The sequence below is a fragment of the Grammomys surdaster genome, unplaced genomic scaffold (genome assembly GCF_004785775.1).
Source record: "Grammomys surdaster isolate TR1022 unplaced genomic scaffold, NIH_TR_1.0 207, whole genome shotgun sequence".
NCBI classification, from domain to species: Eukaryota; Metazoa; Chordata; class Mammalia; order Rodentia; family Muridae; genus Grammomys; species Grammomys surdaster.
The window spans coordinates 207665-230308 of record NW_021604652.1 but is presented as its reverse complement, the minus strand read 5'-3'; the positions used below and the strand labels follow the sequence as shown (position 1 = coordinate 230308).

At 42.0% G+C, this 22644-nt stretch overlaps 1 protein-coding gene across 1 annotated transcript in view; it reads right to left on the bottom strand.

Annotated features, from left to right (window-relative positions):
- The window catches only part of Magt1 (magnesium transporter 1), a 35687-nt gene extending 18809 nt beyond the window's left edge, over positions 1-16878 (bottom strand). Inside the window, exons 1-2 of the mRNA XM_028771443.1 lie at positions 16678-16878; positions 4124-4293 (exon numbers count right to left, since the gene is read on the bottom strand). Coding sequence (XP_028627276.1) covers positions 4124-4293; positions 16678-16878 — 371 coding nt within the window. The remainder of the gene's footprint in view (positions 1-4123; positions 4294-16677) is intronic.
- Between the last annotated feature and the right edge of the window lie 5766 nt (positions 16879-22644).

The following is a 22644-nucleotide window of genomic DNA, read 5'->3' as shown; positions in this document are numbered from 1 at the left end:
GTCAGGGCTATACAGAGAAACCCTGTCTCAAAAAACCAAACCAAAAAAAAAAAAACTTTTTTTTCAAAGACAGGCTTCTCTTGGCAGCCCTGGCTGTCCTGGCACATCCTCTGTAGACCAGGCCTGCCTCCTGAGTGCCTGGCTCCAAAACATTTTTTGGTGGTCACTGAAAAAATCCAGCTAATATCCTCTGTAAGTTGTGGGAGCTTTCCTCCTTTTATTGGTTTTTATTTATTTGTATGTACGTGTGTCTCTGTCTGGGTATATGCATGTGAGTACCAATGCCCATTGAAGTCAGAAGCATCAGATCCACCTGGAGCTGGTTACAGGTAGGCTGTGAACTGTCCAACCCAGCAAGAGCAGTAAAGGGCTATTAAATGTTATGCTATCTCTCTAGTCTGTGTTTTTAAAACAGGGTCTGACTATGGTGCTCAGCCTGGGCTCAAAGTACTGGTTTTAAATGCCCCTTCTGTCTCAGATTTCCCAGCAGGAAGGACTGTGAGCATATATGACCATACCCAGCATCTACACATTGTTTGGTTTTGGTGCTGGGGATTGAACGGAGTCCCACACAGTCAAGGCAGGGGCTCTAACACTCATCTGTACCCCACACTCTCAATAATTTGAGGCCCTAAATTATCAGACGAAGAAGATCTAACAGCCTACCTTTAAAAATCTAAAGTATGTAGTCAGAGAGAGATGCTGGCACAAGCCTTAAGACCAGCACTCAGAAGGCAAAGACAGGAGGACTGCCAAAGTTAAAAGCATGTTTGCTGTTATAGCAAGTCTCAGAACATCCAAGGGCTACATCCAAGGGCCCTGTTTCAAGTTTTAAAAATTAAATAAAATATGGAGGCTGAAGAGATGACTGTGTCAGTAAAATGGTTGCCCTGAAATAGTGGAGGACATGAGCTTACTTTCCAGATGCCATGTTAAAAGAAGGCAAGGATGGTAGTGTACACTTGGAATTGCAGTACTTGGGAGGCCTAGCCTAATCAGTGTGTTCCAGTGTTTCAAAGGAGGTAGACAGTATTTCTGAAGATGACACCAAAGAGTGTCTTATGGCCTCTACACTGAGGCATACAGATGTACCTGCACACTTATGAACATGCGATCGCGAACGAACACACACACACACACACACACACACACACACACACATGGGGGGGGGCAGGCACAGAGGATAGTTGGTAAGTAAAAATACAATTAGATGAATTATTAGAATAAAAGACAAGAAAACTCTAGAGGCTTGAGATAAACCTTGAGTTATCCTTGAAATTTTTTTTTTTTTACTATATGCTTTTATTTCAAAGACTGGCTATTTTCCCATATATATGTCTGTATCTTACTTTTTAAAAAATTCTTTAGAGGTTTAAATAACAAATACATTAACTTATACCTATTTACCAAAGGAGGTTTGGGGGTTCTAGTGTTGTTTTATTTTTTAATTATTATTCTGCTAGAAAACATTTTCTTGCCTGGCAGTGGTGGTGCACGCCTTTAATCCCAGCACTAAGGGAGGCAGAGGCAGGCGGATTTCTGAGTTCAAGGCCAGCCTGGTCTACAGAGTGAGTTCCAGGACAGCCAGGGCTACACAGAGAAACCCTGTCTCGAAAAACCAAAAAACAAAAACAAAAACAAGAACATTTTCTTTATTTGTGATAAACTTTTACCTCCATCCTCTTCTGTTTATGTATGTATTTTAGTGCTGGGGATTAAATCTTGAGGCTATTTCTCTGTTTTTGTTTGCCTTTTCGAGACAGTTACTCTTTGTAGCCCTGGCTGTCCTGGAACTCACTCTGTAGACCAGGCTGGTCTCAAACTCACAGAAATTCAACACCTTCTGCCTCCTGAGTGTTGGAATTAAAGGTGTGCGCCACCACTGCCCGGCATCCTAGAGCCTATTTCAATTTGACATTCACTAATCTATTCTCTATCCATATTTTACAAATTTTGTTCAGTATCCCATTCTTCTATTCAAAAGTATTTGTGAGCATCTAAGGAAGAATTGAGTGGTATACACATCAGTTATAGGCCCACAATGAACAAATTTATAGGATATTCACACCTGGCATTGTCTACCACAGTCCTGATGAAAGCTACTTGGAGGGGAAATGTGTGGTTGTGTTGTGACAAGATGGTGATATGGAGACTGAGTCAACTACTCTGCAGTCCAATGGCACACTAACGCCTCAGCAAATATTTTTTAGCTTCTCAGACACACATAGTTAGAAGGATCCACTATGAAAATGTCTTCTCTCCTACTTCAGTTCCCTTTATACCTCATCTTTTTCTAAGTAATGAATTGGTTTAAAATATTCATGAGGGTTGATACTGAAGAGACGTGTTTGCTATTCTAGAGGATCTGGGTTCAATTCCTAGCATTCACATGGAGGTTCACGACTGCCTGTAACTCCAGTTCCAGAAGACCTGATACCCTCTTCTGACCTCTGTGGGCCGTTCATTTAAGTGGTATACAGACATACATACAGGCAAAAGACATACATATGCATTTTTTAAAAAAATTAAATGTAAAGGGCTAGAGAGATGACTCAGCTCTTAAGAGCTTATTCTGCTCTGGTAGAAGATCTAGTTTGGTTGTAAGCACTCCCATCAGACAGCTCACAGTCACCTGTAATGGATACGTCTGACCTCTGTGACCACCCATGCTCACATGTCAACTCCTATGAACCAACTCACCCGCCTTTTTTTTGTTGTTGTTGGTTTTTTGTTTGTTTGTTTGTTTTTCGAGACAGGGTTTCCCTGTGTAGCCCTGGCTGTCCTGGAACTCATTCTGTAGACCAGGCTGGCCTTGAACTCAGAAATCCGCCTGCTTCTGTCTCCTAAGTGCTGGGATTAAAGGTGCACGCCACCATTACCTGGCCTCACCGGCCTTTGAAAGGAAGTTTTACACTACTTCATTTAAGTTCCCTCTCCTCTCCACATATACATACATAATTAAGATGGAAACTAAGGGGCTGGAAAGATGGCTCAGCAGTTAAGAGAATGTACTGCTCTTGCAGAGGACCTAAGTTTGCTTCCATGCACCTGTATCATGTAGCTTTCAAACACCTAAAACTCCAGCTCCAGGAGCATCGAATGACTCTGGTCTCTGAGGGAACTTACATTCATATGCACATACTTCCACACAGATACACATAATAAAAAAATCTTTAAACAATAAAAATAAAGTTGAGCATGGTAGCACACAGCTTTAACCCTATCACTTGGGAGGCAGAGGCAGGTGGATCTCTGTGAGTTTGACGATAGCATGGCCTACATACTAACTTCCAGGACATTCAGAAATTGTACAAAAATCCCTTTTCATGGGCTGCTGAGTTGGATCAAGGGGTAAAGATTTTGCCACTAATGATCGGAGTTCAATCCCTGGGACCCATACGGTAAAAGGAGACAACCAACTTCCACAGCTGCTAGCCCTCTGACCTCTATCCACTCCCATGCACATGCATGCACGCACATACGTGCATACAAACACAGACTTCAACTCTGCTTCAAAAATACGAAAGAAAATCCCCAAAGGAAAAAAGTATGGAATTGAAAACTCTTATAAACCCTTTCTTTTGGAATACTGGGGATTAAACCCAGGAGTTTTTCTACTGCTCTACTGTGATATTCCTGAGCTGCATCCCCAGCCTGAAAGTACTCATAACATTGGGTTGGAGAGGCTCAATGGGTGAAAGTACTTGCTGTGTAAGCCTGCTCATCTATATTCTATCCTTGGGATCTATGGTAGAAGGACAGAAATGACTTCTGAAAGTTGTTCTCTGACCTCCACATGTGCACAACAGTACACACGCATCTACTCATGTGTGCTTGTACACGCATGTAATAATAAAAAATTTATCAATACAACTAGTATACTGTTATATAAAGTGCTTATCAATTCAAATAGTGGTTGAGGTTTAAATAATCCATGATAGCTACAATATGCACAATCAAGAATGGTTATAAAACAGTAGAATTGTTTGTTATTATATACTCCCTGAGTAAGGTATATATGTTACTATTAACAAACCCACTACACAATTTTGGTTCTGAGATAGAAAAAGAGTTAAAAACCATTTAAGTTATTTCATTTCAAAGTAGAGATGAAAGCTCATACTTGCAAACGACACACTGTCTATGAAGCTGGAGAGCAGTAAACATGACAATGACAGAGTAATTTCTTGGTGGAGCTTTAACAAGGCGACGGAACTTGTCTCCATTCATTCTTATTACAGGCCTTTTATTGGTCCATTCCATCAGCTGACTAACCTTCTCAGATAACACCATCTACAAAAGACAAAGTGGGAATTTTGTGAATACATTCAACTTGGCATTTAAGGTTCATTTAGCAGGTCTTCTTTATAATTGCAGTTACCCAGGAAGTTAAAATAAGAGGATCTCCTGATCACAAAAGCCCAGGACCAGCTTTGGCAACACAGTTAAGACCCCAATTCCAAACAAAACAACAAAACAAGAACAAAAACAACACAAAGAGGTGTGGAGGCATAGTCTGTTATCCCAGCACCTAGCAAGTGAGGCAAGTTCATAAGTGAGGCCAGTCTAGGGTTCCTACAGAAACAATATCAAAAACAACAAAAATAGCATGGCATGGCAGCACATGCCTTTATTCTTAGCAACTGGGGGCAGACGTAGGTAGATCTCTGAGTTTGGGGCCAGCCTGGTCTACATATAGGGTCCTAAAGCAACCTACATAGTGAGATACTTTGTTTCAAAAAGAAGTGTTGTGGGTGGAGAGCAGCCTTGCAGCAGCAGCAGCAAGAAAAACATAACAAAACCAAAAAGTTAGTCAGAACTGACAACCTGAGCTTTGTTAAGGTCTACATCCCCCCAAACACAGCTGTAGACATTTTTTCCATGCCTGTCCCCTCCAAACACAGCTGTAGACATTTTTTTCCATGCCCGCCTGCTATTTCATATTGTTGCAGTACTATGCCTGCCAGTCATTGACACAATGAAGTGACCTGACTCAGAGCAGGGTCATGGTGACCCTGTTATGTTCTGTATGTTCGGAGGTTTGTTAATCTTAAGAAATTCAATAACCTTAAGTTCCACTTAGGACCAGTCAGGATAAAGGTCAATTAGAACTGTTCTGTCTAGCTGACCACCGGGCAGTACTTCCTGCACCAGCACACGGACACACTGTGGGTTTTTTTTTCCCTTATAAGTTGGACCTGAGAAATGTCCAGGGTTGTAGCCTCTGCTTAGAATTCTGAGGCACAGCTCTGATCAATCAATCTTAGGGTGTGTGTTCAGTAAACCATCCCTAAAACCAGTGTTTGTGTGGTCTGTGGGGGCGACTCTTGGACCCCAACAAGTATGATCCCAGGAATCTATGGTAGAATGAGAGAATTATAATTCCACCTTGTCCTCTGAGCTCCACACATGTAGTACATGCATACTTGTACATATGAAAAAAGCAAATACATGTTCAAAAGTTACATTAGCAAAGCAACTTTCTTAGACCAAGTCCATCAAGCACACAGAATATGTGTATCTTAGGGGCTGGAGTGGTGGCTCACAACTTCCTGTGAATCCAGTTCTAAGGAATCCAATGCCCTCTGGCCTCTTGGGGCACCTGCACATGTCTGCACACATATGATGTGCATAAACTCAGGCAGATAGAGAAACATATATGTAAAAGTGAACTAACTAATCTTTTAGAAAGAAAATATAAACCCTATAAAAAATTGGGAGCTAGTCCTGATGATAGATTATTCTTTTAAGATAAGAGTTTACCATGCAGGGCTGAAGAAATGGCTCAGTGATTAAGAGGACTGGCTTCTCTTCCAGAAGTCCTGAGTGCAGTTCCCAGCAAACATATGGTGGCTCACAGCCATCTGTAATGCAGTCTGCTGCCCTCTTGTGGCATGCAGGTATACACAAAGATAGAACACTTGCACATAAAACCAACTTAAAAAACAAAAACAAAAACAAAAAACCCTTACCATGGGGCTCGGAGTGGCCCTCCATTTCCTCTGAGTGGGTGGGGAACTCCTGAGTATAACCTCACCCTGGCACTTCAGGTCTCTGCAAGGCTAAGTGCTTTCTCTCCCACTGAGGCCAGACAAGATGGCCCAGCTAGAACATATCCCACATGAAGGTTTTGGGATAGTCCCCTCTCCAGTTGTTCAGGACTTACATGAAGACTAAGCTGCACTATCTGCTACATATGTGCAGGGAGGCCTAGGTCTTTCCAATTCTTATGAGTAGGGATAATGTATTATATAAATTTCCATGTATAACAAATAAAATTAAATAAGCATTAAGTACTTCAAATAAATGGAAAATATGACCCTTTATAGGAAAGCACACCTTTGTCTTCCCAGAAAGCTTACAAGATGTGATAATCTAGGTAAGTGAAATAACATTAAAAAAAAAAAAAACCCTTCATGCCGGGCAGTGGTGGTGTACGCCTTTAATCCCAGCACCTGGGAGGCAGAGGCAGGTGGATTTCTGAGTTCGAGGCCAGCCTGGTCTACAGAGTGAGTTCCAGGACAGCCAGGGCTATAAAGAGAAACCCTGCCATAAAAAAACAAAACAAAACAAAAAAAACTTCATTCTTTTAAAAAAAATTTAAATTATGTGCATATGTCTGTCTGTCTGTCTGTCTGTCTGTCTGTCTGTCTGTCTGTCTGTGTGGGGGTGTGCACACACATAAGTGCAAGTGTCCGGAGTCCATAAGAGGGTATGGTATCTCTGGAACTGGAGTCACAGGCAGTTATGAGCAGCCTGATGTGGACTGGGGATCAAAATCAAGTTCTTTGAAACAGCAGGTAACACTCTTAATCAACCACTAAGCCATCTCTCCAACCCAGAAATAGAACACCATAATAATTATTTTTAACTTTTAAAAAAATTTTTTGAGATGTTTTTAATTTTATGGGTATGAGTGTTTTGTCTGCATGCATGTATGTGTGTGCCTGTTACTCAAAGGTCAGAAGAAGGTATCAAATTTCCTAGAACTGGAGTTAAATGAAGTTATGAGCTACCATGGAGGTGCTAGGAACTTAACCTGGGTCTTTTGTAAAAAGTGCTCTTAACCAGTGAGCCATCTCTCTAGCCCCACACTTTTTTTGTTGTTGTTTTTTCAAGACAGGGTTTCTCTATGTAGCCCTGGCTGTTCTAAACTCATACTGTAGACCAAGCTGGCCTTGAATTCAAGGGATCCCCTGTCTCTGTCTACTGACGTCTCAGATTCAAGTCGTGTACCATTACTGCCTAGCAGTCATGTACCATTACTGCTTTGTCTGCATGTATACCTATACATCAGAAGAGGACATAGGACCCTATTATGGATGTTGTAAGCTGTCATGTTACTCCTGGGACCTGAACTCAATCTCTAGAAGAACAGAACAGCCAGTGCTTTTAACCACTGAGCCATCTCTCTAGCCCCTATAGGTTTGTTTGTTTTAATTTTACAGTATTTCATTATGCAGTCTTGGCTGTCCTGGAACTCCCTATGTAGACTACACTGGTCTTGAACTAATTGCTGGTCTTGAATTCACTGAGAGATCCACCTGTCTCTGTCCCCTGACTGTTGGAATTAATGCTGTGGCTTTTTGTTTTTTCAAGACAGGGTTTCTCTGTGTAGCCCTGGCTGTCCTGGAACTCACTCTGTAGACCAGGCTAGCCTCGAAATTAGAAATCCACCTGCCTCTGCCTCCCAAGTGCTGGGATTAAAGGCGTGCGCCACCACTGCCCTGCAGGGATGTGCCTGTTTATTAGCTTTTATAAAGAACAAACTTAAAGCTGTGTGAGAAGAGCACACACCTGTAATATCTGTGGAAGGCTGAGACAGGAAGAGTGGTAGTTCAAGGCCAGGCTAGACTACAAAGGGAGATCCTCTGTCTAAAAAGAAAAGGGAGAGAGGCATCCCTGCTTACACCTACACTTCCATCACTCAGTAGAGGCATAGGATTCCTGCAACCTGAGCTACATAGTAAGCTCTAGGCTGGAGAGTGGGACAAAATGAAAGTATCTTTAAAAGCACGCAAAAATTTCTCTTTTGTTGAATTTAAATGGAAAGGTTTGCTTCTACTTTCTTCCTTGTGTTTTGAGATTGACTTTCCCTTTGTAGCTCAATCTGGCCTTTGGCTTCTTATGTAGTCAAGCCATCCTTCAACCTCACAATCCTCTTGCCTTGGAATCCCAAGTGTTAGGATTATAGACATGCACTCCCAGAAAGCTAGATTTTTCTCTCTCATTATCTAGCCCTGACTAACCTTAAATTTTACTATGTAGACCAGGCTAGCCTTAAGCTTACAGGGATCCTATTCTCTTTTTTTTTGTTTGTTTGGTTTTTCGAGACAGGGTTTCTCTGTGTAGCCCTGGCTGTCCTGGAACTCACTCTGTAGACCAGGCTAGCCTCGAACTCTCGAACTCAGAAATCCACCTGCCTCTGCCTCCCAAGTGCTGGGATTAAAGGCGTGTGCCACCACGGCCCGGCCAGGGATCCTATTCTCAAGTCTCCGTGGTACCAAGCATGCAACACCACACCCAGGCCTATTTATTTATCCTCACTAGCACTAGAGAAGCTTAAATCTTAACCAACAGGAATTCTGTCATTACATCTCCCTCATCAGAAAAAAATATAGAAATCTATTAGGGGTTAGAACTAAAAAAAAATTCTGTCATTTAAGTTATTTTGAATTTCAGAAGCATTACCAGTATGAATTTCTTCAAAACCTAGATTGTAACTCTGTTCTAGTACACCAGGGCTTTCTCATTTAAAATTTTTCTTTTTTAGCCTTCCTACTCATCTAACTGCTCTTCAGCAGTACATTTACAACGCTGTCCTTCAATTAAAACTGAAAGGGAACAAATCTGGAAATGTAATTGACAGATAATTACTGGAAGAGACAGACTGAGCAGAAAAGAGAGCATTTTTAATCCTTTTGCCATCTGCTCTATTCTTGGTTTACCTACCTCATAAACAGCCAAAATCTATCCAGGTTGGAGTGTCTCAACTTTTTGTAGTTGTTTTGTTATTGTTATGTCTCTGTAATAAATGCCATCTACAGAACTACAGGAGTTTGCATCTGTGATATTTCTTTTAAAATTATTGTTCAAGCTTTAGTTTAGTTTATGGGTATAAGTTTTATCTTCCTGTGTGTCTGTGCACCACACATGTGCCTGGTGCCCAAGGAAGTCAGAAGTTACGGATGCTTGTGAGATACCATGTGGGTGCTGGGAACTGAACTCGGGTCTCCTGCAAGAGCACTATGTACTCTTCACTGCCGAACTGTCTCTCCAAACTAACATCTGTGATACTCCTATGGCACGTTTCAAAACTATATTACAGAGTGAGTTCCAGAACAGTGAGGGCTGTTACACAGAGAAACCTGTCTTGAAACAAACCAAAAAGAAAAAGATAGGTTTTTTTTTTTTAATTTTTGAGAACTGTGAATCAGGAAGAGAGACATTCAAACAATATCACGACCATTTTTATCATGCTTTGATATGCTTTTGCATCTGTTTTAGTTAGGGTTCTACTGCTGTGAATAGACACCATGACCAAGGCAAGTCTTATAAAGGACATTTAATTGGGGCTGGCTTACTGGTTCAGACGGTCAGTCCATTATCATCAAGGTAGGAACATGGCAGCATCCAGGCAGGCATGGCACAGGAGAAGCTGAGAGCTCAACATCTTGTCCCGAAGGCAAACAGAAGACTGACTTCCAGGTAGCTAGAACGAGGGTCTTAAAGTCCACACCCACAGTGCCACACCTACTCCAACAAGGTCACAGCTTCTAATAGTGCCACTCCCAGGGCAAAGAATATACAAACCATCACACCGCCTATCCCTTTTCATATTTTCTATCCCTTTTTGTCTTAGGATTTTTATTTCTGTGATAAAATATCAAGACCAAAATCAACTGTATGTATGTATGTGTGGGGGGGAGCACTTATTTCACTTCCACATCGTTGTTTGTCACCAAAGAAAGTCAGGACAGGAACTTCCACAGGGCAGGAACCTGAGACAGGAGCTGATGCAGAGGCCATGGAGGAGTGCTGCTTACTGGCATGATTCCCATGGGTTGCTCAGCCTGCTCTCTTATAGAATGCAGGACTACCAGCACAGCTTACAATGGGCTGGGCCTTTCAACATCAGTTAGTAATTAAGAAAATACCCCACCACCAGGCATAGTGGCACACACCTTTAATCCCAGCACTCAGGAGGCAGAGACAGGTAGATCTCTGTGAGTCTGAGGCCAGCCTGGTCTACATAGGGAGTTCTAGGCCAGAGCTATTATAGAAACTGTTTGAAAAAAAGAAAGGAGGGAGGGAAGGGGAGAGAGAGAAGGAGGAGGGGGAGGGATGGAAAAGGAAGAGAAAGGAAAAATAGCTTGGTAGTTGTTCTTTAATCCCAACATTCAGGCGGGGCCAGGGCAGTCAGGACTACACAGAGAAATCCTGTGTGTGCAGAGGGGTGAAAGAAAAGAAAAAGAAAGTGTCCTTACAGGGTTGTCTGCTTACAGCCTGACCTTATGGAGGCGATTTTTCAATTGAGATTTTATCCTCTCAGATGATACTAGCTAGTGCCAAGTTAAAATAAAACTAGCAGGGTACAGGATAAGGATTCCCGGAAAGAGGCCAAGGAACAATTTTAGATGGCTCACTGGTTAGTAAGAGCAACCACTGCTCTTGCAGAGGACCCAGGTTGGTTTCCTAGCACCCGTATAATAGTTAACAATCAGCTATAACTCTAGTTCCAGAGGATCCAGTGCCTGATTTCTGGCTTCCTTGGGCACCAGGCAAGCATGTAGTGCACAGATGTACATGCAGGCAAAACATCCACTGTGGTGGTTTGAATAGGTAGTGTTTGAATGCTTGGCTCATAGGGAGTGGGTGTGGCCCTGCTGGAGTACCAAGTTTGCCTGTGCACTGCCTTGTTGTCAGCCATGATGATAATGACCTGATTCTCTGAAACCCTAAGAAAGCCAATTAAATGTTTTCCTTTGTAAGTGTTACTGTGGTCATGGTGTCTTTTCTCGGCACCAGAAACCGTAAGATACCCACACATATTAAAATTAAATAAAAAAATAAATAAAAGTAAAATAATCTTACCACATATGGTGGCATATGCTTATAACCTCAGCACTCAGGAGGCTGAGGCAGGGGGATCACAAATTTTACAGCAGCATGAACAAAACAAAATTAAAAATGATGGGAGAAAGAGGATCGGGAATAAAAGGCCATCTTCTACATATTGAGTTCCAGGTCACCTTGGTCCAATGAGACCGTTTCAAAAACAAAACAAAACAAAACAAAAGACTCCACAGCACTTAAGAGGTGGAAATAGAGAAGAACCAGAGCCTCAGGATCATCCTCAGCAATTCGGCAAGTTTACACTGCAGCAAGTGTAAGACTAACCTAGGTTACAATAAAAAAAAAAAAAAAGAAACCAAAAAAACAAAACAAAAAACCAAAAAAAAAAAAAAGTAAAAAAGCAACGTCAGGAAAGAAAACACAACTATTTTAGCCTGTACTAATGATTGACTTCCTGGCCTTGAGTATGCTAAATAAGCACTTTACCACCAATCTGTATTTTTAGCCCTTCATTTAAAAATGTGTCCACTAGTCTGGTGGTGGCAGTGTATACCTTTAATCCCAGCACTCCAGAAGCAGAGGCAAAAGCAGAGGCAGGTGGATCTTTTAGTTTGAAGCCAGCCTGGTCTACAGAGATCCAAGACAACCATGGCTGCACAGTGAAATGGTCTTGTGAAGCCGGGGTGTGGAATTTAGACGGAAAGATGCAGCTTAGTGGCAGTGTTTATCCACTAAACTTGAGGCCTTGGGTTCAATCTGGGGTAGCAGCCCACTCCAAAATTGTTTTATAGTGGGTGTGCTGGCTAGTTGTATGTCAACTTGCCACAAAGGAGAGTGATCATAAAAGAAGGAGCCTTGCTTGAGAAAATACATCTATAATACTGTGGTGTATGCAGCCTGTAGGTCATTTTCTTCATTAGTGATTGATGGGGGAGGGACCAGTACATTGTGGGTGGTGCCACCCCTGGGCTAGTGATCCTGGCTCTGTAAGTAAGCAAGCTGCACAAAGGGAGGAAGCTACTATGCAGCACCCCTCCATGGCCTCTGCATCAGCTCCTGCCTCAAGGTTCCTGCCCTGTTTGAATTCCTGTCCTGACTTCCCTGGATGATGGACTGTGATGTGCAAGTGTAAGCTAATGAACCATCTACTCCTCAAGTTGCTAGGATCATGGTGTTTCAACACAGCAATAGTAAAGTAACCCTGACTAAGACATTGGGGATATATATATATATCAGTTGTAAAAATATAGGTTCAATCCTCAGTACTCCCTCACTAAACATACATACATACACACACACACACACACACACACACACACAAACACAAACACATACACACAAAATTATCCCTTGCTGGGGCTGTAACTCAGTTAGTAGAATGTTTGCCTAGCAGGCATGATGAAGCACTACATAAATTGGATGTGGCCTGTGTAACCCAGGCTGACCAAAAATTCAGAGTATCTCCCTGGCTCAGCCTCTCAAACGATAGAATTACAGGAGTGGACCACCAATCTTAGATTTATTGATACTTATTGAAAGAAAAATTAAACCAGGGCTACACAGAGAAACCCTGTCTCGAAAAAAGACAAAAAAAAAAGAAGAAAAAAAAGAAAAGAAAGAAAAATTAAACCAGGGCTACACAGAGAAACCCTGTTTCGAAAAAAGACAAAAAAAGAAAAGAAAGAAAAATTAAGCTTCCGCATTCAAGATGTTCACAGTTTAATGAAAAGGGCTGAAATATAAACCATGCCAATATATGCCAATATATATGCCAATGTGCTAATAAGTTCATGTCAATCTACCTTACCCTAGGGATCAGAGAAAAGTTCAAGACTTAAAGAGCTGAAAATATCAAGCGCACTGGTGCACAGTCATAATCCCAGCACAGCTGAGGTGGCCAATGTTGGCTATAAAATGAAGTCAAGATCAGCATACACTTGAGACTCTAAAAACAACACACAGAAAAAGGAGTAGAGACCCTCAGGTAAATAGGGGTATGGTGGTAAGGAAGAGGGAAAAGTTCCTCCAGCAAAGTGGAGCTATCTGTACAAGTGTAGAAGACCAGGAAAGGCAGATAACTCAGCATACCTGACACAGAAAGAAGGTATAAGGACTGGAGCTCAGAGCCTAGCACCCATGTCAGACAGCCCACAGAGGCCCATAACTCCAGCTGCAAGGGAATCTGACCTTATCTTATGGCATCTTCAGGCAACCCTACACACATGTACAATTCCTCACAGAGATACACATACGTAAATAAAATAAAAATTATTTTAAGACAAGATCATGGCTGAATATGTAGCTCATTTGGTAGTGCTTTGTTCAGAGCACTTGCTGTTCCTGCAGAGACATGGGTTCATTTTCCAGTACCCACATGGTAGTTCACAGCTGTCTATAACTCTACGGTCAGATCTGACACCCTCTTTCAGCCTCTGTGGGCATTGCATGCACATGTCACACATGCTACTTATGTGCATAAAACATGCATACGTGTTTTCTTTTAGTTGTGTGTATATACTTCTATGTATAGGTATTTGCATGAGGTGCCCACAGAGGCCAGAGCAACAAGAGTCCCTGTAGCAGGAGTTACAGGAGGCTGTAAGCTGTCTGTGTGAGTGCCAGGAAGTAAACTTGGTTCCTCTGCAGAAGTAGTACACAACACTGAGCTATCTCTTCAGCCCCCAAAATAAATAAATCTAAGAATACAAACTTTAAAAAGCCTTGGGGGTGTAGGGGAGCTGGAGAGGTGGCTCAGCAGTTCAGAGCACTGACTGCTCTTCCAGAGGTCCTGAGTTCAATTCCCAGCGACTACATGGTGGCTCACAACTATCTGTAATGGGATCTGATGCCCTCTTCTGGCTTGTCTGAAGACACTGACAGTGTATGCATGTACATAAAACAAATAAACAAATAATTCTTTTTAAAAAGAAAAAAAAAGCTTGGGCTGATACAAGGCTGGTTGAAGCAGAATATAAAGGCTAGAGAAGCCCTTTTTATATTCTACAAAGTAGGTTAAGAGGTTTCCAGGTTCTCCCTGTTAGCACTCCTGCAAGCATAAAAATGGGTCAACAGGGCCCTGTGCACTGCAGGCAAGCAGTCCACCACTGAGCTACCTATCTAGCCTGGAACACTGACTTCTGTTAACAGTATTTGCTACTCTTGCATAGTAGTTGATACACACAGCAGAAACGAAGTTATTTAAAGCTTACAGTGAATACTGCTACTATCTCACTATACTACCTTTCCCCCTGTATAGATTTCTGACATAAAAACATGGACTTTTGGGAAACACTTTCCCCAATTAAAAATAAAAGAAACACTGAGTTACAATTTCCCCAATATTTATTTGTGGTTGTGCTTGGATCTTGCTTACAATAACTTCCTTTGGTATACATAAAAAAGAACAGGCTAGCCAGGCAGTGGTGGCGCACGCCTTTAAACCCAGCACTTGGGAGGCAGAGGCAGGCGGATTTCTGAGTTCGAGGCCAGCCTGCTCTACAGAGTGAGTTCCAGGACAGCCAGGACTACACAAAGAAACCTTGTCTTGAAAAACAAAAAAACAAACAAACAAACAAACAAAAAGGCTAAAGGTCAGTCAGGCAAGTAGTTAGTGCAATATATTTCCAAAATCTCAACAGTGGGCAGGAATAAAAGGGAGTTAGAATTAGACTATCTAAAAAAAAAAGTATTGGCCAGGTAGAGGTGGTCCATGCCTTTTATCCCAGCAATTAGGAGGCAAAGGCAGGTGTCTCTCTGAGAGTTCAAGGCCAGCCTGGAATTACGTACCAAAACTTGTCTCAATAACGTCTTCTGTGGACATTCAGACAATACCAATATATTGGGCAAAATCTGAAAGCATTTCCCTTACCAATATTACTAAATGCCTAGAGATAGCAGCTCTTAAGGGACAGTCGCGTGTCTTACAGAATTTTGAGTTTTCCTATAAATTTACATACACTTTCGAATATGGCTTAAAAACAGGATTTTAAGGGTAAAAAAACAAATGTATTACTCTGCATGTTGTTGTCTACAAAGAATGACTGGGGATTATCCCCCCCCACACACACAAAAAACCCATAGCAGGCACTAGACAGCTCATGTTAAGAGCTCTTCTTTTGCACAGCATTGGTTCCTAGTTCCCACATGACAGGTCACAACTGTCCTCAAGTACAGTTCTAGGGTATTGAACACCTTCTTTGGGCCTCCATGAAGGCAGTAAGCACACATACATGCAGTGAACACTCAAAAAGATAGAAAAGCTGTAACAATTTCTGGCCCAGCAAAAAGGCTGCTCACTAGATTGTATCTTTGATAATTGTATATTTTTATTTTCCTTTTAACCGACTTCCCTAATTTAATATTTTTGTTTGCTAGTTTTTCGGTGTTGTTGTTTTCAAATAGGGTCTCATGTAGCCCAGACTAGTTTCTTAACTCAATCAGTAGCCAAGGATGACCTTGAATTCCTGAACCTCTTTCACTACAGTGTTTTGAATACACACATGCCCACCATACCAGGCTTGGCTTAGTTTTTAATCTTATGAAATAATTCAAATACTCAGACAGATACAAAAATTAGTTTATTTATTAACTTAACTGCAATGCTTAACTGGTATTTCAAAAATGTACTCATAAGTTTTGTGTATTAAAGGAAGTTCAGAATGCACAGGAAATGGCATTAGAATGAATGGATTTAGTCTACTTTAACTACAATAGTTAACTGTAAACCTAGGGCTGCTCTTCCTTACTTATAAAATTGAAGGGTATAAATAATTATCACTAGTCTTTTAAAGCTCTATGAGTATATGGTTCTAAGTCACAAATGTTCAAAAACAGAGGGCTAAGATCCATCTACTCGGACTGCTAAACATCAAGCTTAAAAAAAAAAAAAAAAAAAAAGCTGGGCGTCCCAGCTCACACCTGTAACGTCAGCACTTAGAAGGCAAACGACTGTCATAAAGTCGAGTCCAGAACGGGCTATAGGGGGAGAATGCTTCAAACAAAACAGAACAACAACAACAAAAAAACAGAAAGGAATTCGAATATTGTATGTTTTCTACATCTCAAAGACTGTCCGTTCTACAAATGGGGGGGGGGGTTCTCGTTTGCTCATTCTTGATTCGTTTCCGTCAAAGAACACAGGTTAACACGCTTTACACATTCTGAACGCTTGAAAAACGGGCATGAAAGTGGCATCATCTCATTCATCTAGTTTTCCCACTCCTGGGCTGACATGGTAGACAGCTCTCACACACGTCCGAGGGAGCTACACATAGTCGACAGCAGAACCTTGCATTATTATACTCTCTGGGTAGCAAAACGAGCTCCTCAGCCCAACACCCAAAGCGGTCCGAGCTCCAGGAGTGTCACAACTTGTAGCTGCACATTCCCCAGCTGCTGGAAGCCAGCTGGTCACCTACTCCAGCCTGCTTTTGGATTCGAAACCCTCTAACTCAAGAAGTTGCAGCTCCCGCTTTTGTGAAGCCAACTTCCTCCCAACCGCGGAATCCAAGTCACGCCCAGCACAGATCCCTGGGAAGGGGCGAGCGGACCCTCGCTAGCACAAGTCGAGAAAGTCCCTGCCGCCGGCAGGCGTCGCCTCACCTCCTTCTTTCTTTGGGCAGAGGCCGAAGGAACCTTGGAAACGAGCAGCAGTGCCACCGCTGCAGTTGCACACACACACCAGAGCCATCTCGGCGAGGCCATGTTCGCTCGTCTCTCTCGGCGGCGGGGCGAAACTTTCTTCCAACACGGTCCGAGGGTGGGGCGTGAGAACGGGCGAATAGAGCCCTTGCCGCTCCCCATTGGCTCGGCTCAGCCCTGCCGCGCGACACCTCGCATTACGTCACACGTAGCAGCCGCCCGCTTAAAAAAAACAGTTCTTTTCCGATTGGTTCCCGACAGCCAATAGAAAAAGGATAATCTGGAGGTTTCTTATTGGTCCGCTGTAAAGGCTGCACCGCTCCTTTCATACGTGTAACGACAGCGCTCAGCGAACATTCAATACACATGCGCAGGTTTGAAATGTTGCTGGATTTTTTGGGGGGGAGGGGAGAGGAGGCACAAAATGGCTTTTACATTTAAAAATGGAATCGTCCTCCAGAAAGCGTTCTTTTAGAATTGTTTGAATTTTAGCCGGCCTAAGTAACGCAAGCCTCTAATCCACGCATTTGTAATGTGAAAGCAAGAGCACAAATTGTTCAAGGTCATCTTTGGCTCCATTGTCAGGATCCCAAGGCCACCTGATCAATGTAAGATTGTCTCAAAGATAAAGGAGTCCTCGTGATTTCTCACAACCAAAATTCCAGCATTTGGGAGGTGGAAGTGGAGGCGGGACGATTAGGAGTTTAAGAATTCAAGAAACCTTCAGCATTCCATTCTAGCCTGGGCTCTTACAGAGGTCCGAGGAAATTACATGGTCGACAGCAGAAGTTTGCATTATATCTTCTGTCTAGCAAAACAAATTCCTCATCCCCAAACCCAAAACTGACAACGCCCAAAACATCCAAACATCTTACATCAAAAGTGTTTTATTGTTGTTGTTGTTGATAACTACTTCTTTGGTAGGGGGCTGGAGAAATGCCTCAATGGTTGAGAACATTTAACTGTTTTTGGAGGACCCACATGGTGGTTAACAACCTAGTTCCAGGGGATCTGATGCCCTGTTCCGACCTTCACAGAGACCAGGCACACACCCGGTGCACATACATGCATGCATGCAGCCAACACACACGCGCGCGCACGCGCGCGCGCACACACACACACACACAACCACACTCCAATCTTTTTTTCAAGCGCATGCTATTGTTGAAGATGGCTCAAGTACTGTCCCCATGACTGGAACTCCTCATCAAGCTGCTTTGGTCTTGGTGTTTCAACATGGCAACAGTAACCCTGACTAAGACACTGGGGATATATAGATCAGTTGGTAGGATGTTTAACCATTATTTGTAAACACATGGATTTAATCCTCAATATTTCCTCAGTACACACACACTATAATTTGGATTTATTTATTTATTCATTTTGCAGCACAGGACAAAGTAAAGGATTGAGTAAAGGATTCCACACAAGCTACATCCAAACCCTAAGGTGCATTTATTTTGAATTAGATCCTGCCGGAAAGCAAAAATCCCACAGAATTATAATTCATAATTATAATTATAATTCCACTATTTGGAGAGCTAAGGAGATAGATGTTGAAAGGAAAGTAACTGCTTTAAAAGGGAGAGGGACTGGAGAGATGGCTCAGAGGTTAAGAGCACTGGCTGCTCTTCCAGAGGGCTTGAGTTCAATTTCTGGCAACCACATGGTTGGTGGCTTACAGCCATCTGTAATGGGATCTGGTGCCCTCTTCTGGCCTGCAGGCATACATGCAGGCAGAATGCTGTATAAATAATAAATAAATAAATCTTTTTTAAAAAGGAAGGAAAATTATTGGTCTCAACATAAAGAGATATGAAATAAGATGAGCACGGCGGAGTATGGCTGTAATCCCAGTACTCAGGAGATAGAAGCAGGAGGATATCAGGGTTTAATACCAGTCTAGGCTGCATAGGGAGTTCCTCCCTGAGCTACAAGAGACCCTGTCTCAAACCAAACCAAACAAGACAAAACAAACAAAAAGACATCGAGAAAAGAAGAAATGAGGGGAGAGAGAGGGGGGGAAGATAGGCACACGTGGTGGCACATCCCTATAATCCCAGCACTTGGCAGATTAAAGCAGAAAAAGCACAACTTTGAGGCCCACTTAGGTTACATTGTGAGTCCCTGATTCAAAGAAGTGGAAAAATGCATGTGAAAATAGGATATGAAAAAATTGGCGGGCAGTGGTGGCACACACCTTTAATCTCAGTACTTGGGAGGCAGAGGGAGGCAGATTTCTGAGTTCGAGGCCAGCCTGGTCTACAGAGTGAGTTCCAGGACAGCCAGAGCTACACAGAGAAACCTTGCCTTGAAAAACCAAAAAAAAAAAAAAAAAAAAAAGAAAAGAAAAGAAAAAAGAAAGAAAAGAAAAAATAGGATATGAAAAAATTAAGCTGGGACTCATAGGTCAGTTTAATTCCTGCTTCTTGGGAACCTGAGCCAGGAGGATTGTAAGTTCAATGCCTGTCTCTACTTTAGGGTGAGTTAAGAGCCAATATGGGCAACTTGGTGTGAGCTTATCTCAAAATTTAAAAAGAAAAATGTTAAAATGGTTAAATTATAGGTATGTCAGCTCACATCTATAATTCCAGCACTTGGGAGACTGAAGCAGGCAGCTTGCCATGAGAATGAGGCCAGGCTTGGCTACATAGTAAATTCCAAGTTAGCCTGGACCACAGGATGAAATATTGTCTTAAAGAAACAAACACAAAAATAAACAAACAAGCATACCAAATAAGCACAGTTTTTTTAGTATCTTTGTTTTATGCTCACTCAGGTTGCTTTCAGCATATGCAGTAGAGTGATCATATGGTACAGAATCACCAATGAATACAAAACATAGTGGATAAAAGGCTGATGCGGAACAGGATACTCATAATACATTGTCCACAAGTTACACTTTCCTTTGCACACATCCCTCCTTTCCCCTCAAGATACTTTTTTTTTTTTTTGGCTTTTTCGACACAGGGTTTCTCTGTGTAGCCCTGGCTGTCCTGGAACTCACTCTGTAAACCAGGCTAGCCTCGAACTCTTGAACTCAGAAATCTGCTTGCCTCTGCCTCCCAAGTGCTGTGATTAAAGGTGTGTGCCACCACCGTCTGGCAAGATACTTTTTTTTAATTACAAAGGGAAAGCAGTGACTTTAAAGTGTAGAAATCTGGCGTGCAGTGCTTTGATTAAATTATTAAGTTCATACTATTACTGAATGGTACATGTTAAGGTCCTATACATTCTGGTAGGATGCTCTAAGAAGCAGAGTTTGATTTGTACATTATTTCTCTAATCATAACACGAGAAAAACTAAGGCAGAAGAATTGCAAATTCTAGGCCAGTCTGGGCCACACATAGTGAGTTCTAGTCAGTATGGGGTTACATAGGGAGAGCTGTCTTACACAAAGTTTATTTTTTATTTTTTTAAATTTGTTTTACACAGAGTTGCTTAAGAAAATACATTCGTATATAGTATTCTTGCCAGATGTATATAAACTGGAATCCCTAGAAAACAAACAAAGGCCCATTCATCTCCCAGCATTTGGGAGGCAGACACAAGAATATCTCTGTGCATTCAAGGTCAGCTTGGTCTACATAGAGAGTTTCCTGGTCAGCCAGGAAAGACCGTGGAAATACTTCTAAATAGAAAGACCGTGTCTCAACTCCCCCAAAAAATTACAAAAAAAAAGATTAAAACTGAAACCAATTAATATAGGTAATAGGAGACAGAATATGAAAAATGTGAAGGGACTGTAATTGGAAGTGAGATAATAGATCTAAACCTCTGGAGTTTTAGCACCAGTTTAGCTGATGACTTATGTAAGGTCGGTGTCTCAGCTCTTCTTTGTAGAGTCCTAAACCTTCCTCCAAAGAGTTATCTCCCTATTTTGTAAATCCTAGTCTATGGCAGCCATCAAGCTTGAAACTACATTTCCCAAAGGCCTTTCTCTTTTCTCGCAGGAAATAGGATTACAATTTCTATAGGTCAACCTCCAAATCTCGCGACATCTCACCAATTCTCATTAGGCATTCCCGCTGAAAGCCATTTTGTTTTTCAGGACTCTTTGCAAGGGTAGCTGGGGTAAATTTGCACCAAGGTAGCAGCTGTAGTAGCCGCAGTTCCATCTCCGATTCCACGATGTTGCCCTTGGCCAAAAACGCACTAAGCCGTCTCCAAGGTGAGCAGATAATGTGGGCGAGTCCTCTACAACACCTGGGATCCGTCTGTCCTCATGCTCCCGTGCCCTTTTCCTCCGCCCCGAATCCTGCGGTTTTAATTCTAGGTGCAGGAGTCCCCGTGTGGTCTCCAGTCACTGGGAAGATAGCCATGACAGCGGTAGCCGTGACAGTGGCTTTATCATCCTGTCCTTGTGTTCCTAACCTACTTATGTATTCTCTTTCTTCAGGGACCGATGATTTCCAGGAAGAACGCTTTGGCGGACACCTTGCTCTTTTTGCGATGTTGTAAATTTTAGCTTTGGGAGTGTATTTACATAGAACTGATCTCCTACAGTGACAGTAGTAGGAAACTAAATCTACGTCATCTGGATTCACAGCAAGGGGAAAACCCTGAGCCTGGCAGCTTTGAAGAAGTCGCTTGTAGATTATTAACGGAATATTAGTTATAACGAAAACAATCACGGTCATTTTTTCCTGCTTAAAAGTTAGGCAAGTACATGGAAATTTGAGATTAGTATTGTATGTGGAGAATACACTGGGCTGGAAAGGAAAAAAAAAGTAATTTTCCTAACTGCTTTCCCGTGAAGGTGACCTTCAGTAATGTGAATAAAGGTGACCTTACACAACTACCTTTAGCTTGCTTCTCTAGTCGTGGATTTAGGTTTATTTTACAGAGATGTTAGGAGAATCACATGCTGTGTTCTAAGCACTGAAGTACTTTGGGAATAATTGAAAAAATAGGAGCCCAACTGATCTTTCATCTGCCACAAGCTGTGTTTATTATTTCTTTCACTTTGGACAAATGATTTAGCTTTATAAACTTGTTTTTGTAAAACAGACCTTAGTAAATAATACCTATTTCATAAGATCATTAACCAATCTCTGGTCATTAAACTTTTTGTTTTTTGGAGTAGAGGAGAGACTTTAAGGAAATCCATTTGAGCCGGGCAGTGGTGGCGCATGCCTTTAATCCCAGCACTTGGGAGGCAGAGGCAGGTGGATTTCTGAGGCCAGCCTGGTCTACAGAGTGAGTTCCAGGACACCCAGGGCTACACAGAGAAACCCTGTCTTGAAAAACAAAAAACAAAAAAAGGAAATCCATTTGGTAAATCAGTGTTGAAACAACAGTTGTTTGGTAATCTCAAGTTCTTTGATCTTTAAATGATTTAGGGACTTTTAAAATAATGTAGGAAAAGTTTTTTGTTGTTTTGTGAGACAGGGTTTCTTTGTGTAGTCTGGCTGCCCTGGCGCTTGCTCTGGAGACCAGGCAAAAAGGTTAATTTTTAATGTTTATTTTGTTGTGTTTCTATTTCTCATACTCACCTTTTAAGTGTTCTGGAGCAGAATACATTATGGAGTGTTTATGAATTTGCTTATTGTGGATGTGGCTGTTTTCTGAGGGAGGGTTTCAAGTACACTAGGTTGGCCTTCCATTTAATTTGTAGGCAAGAATATCTTCAACTCCTGATCATGTGCCTCCATTTCCCAAGTGCTGGGATTACAAGTACTTATCACCTTTATAGACCTAATTGTGTTTGCTTCTAAAGTGTTAGGGATCACGTCTAGGGAATGTTAGGCAAGCACTACGCCAATCTACATTTCCCTGGGTGTGACTGGTTAAAGGTGAAAGTGAAAACGGCTAAAGAACTAATATAACGGTTACGTGATTATAGAGACCATTGGAGTTTTATTTTGGGGGGGGGTGGAGTTTGATAGAATTTGAACCCAAAGCTCTGAAATAGTCTTACTCTGCAG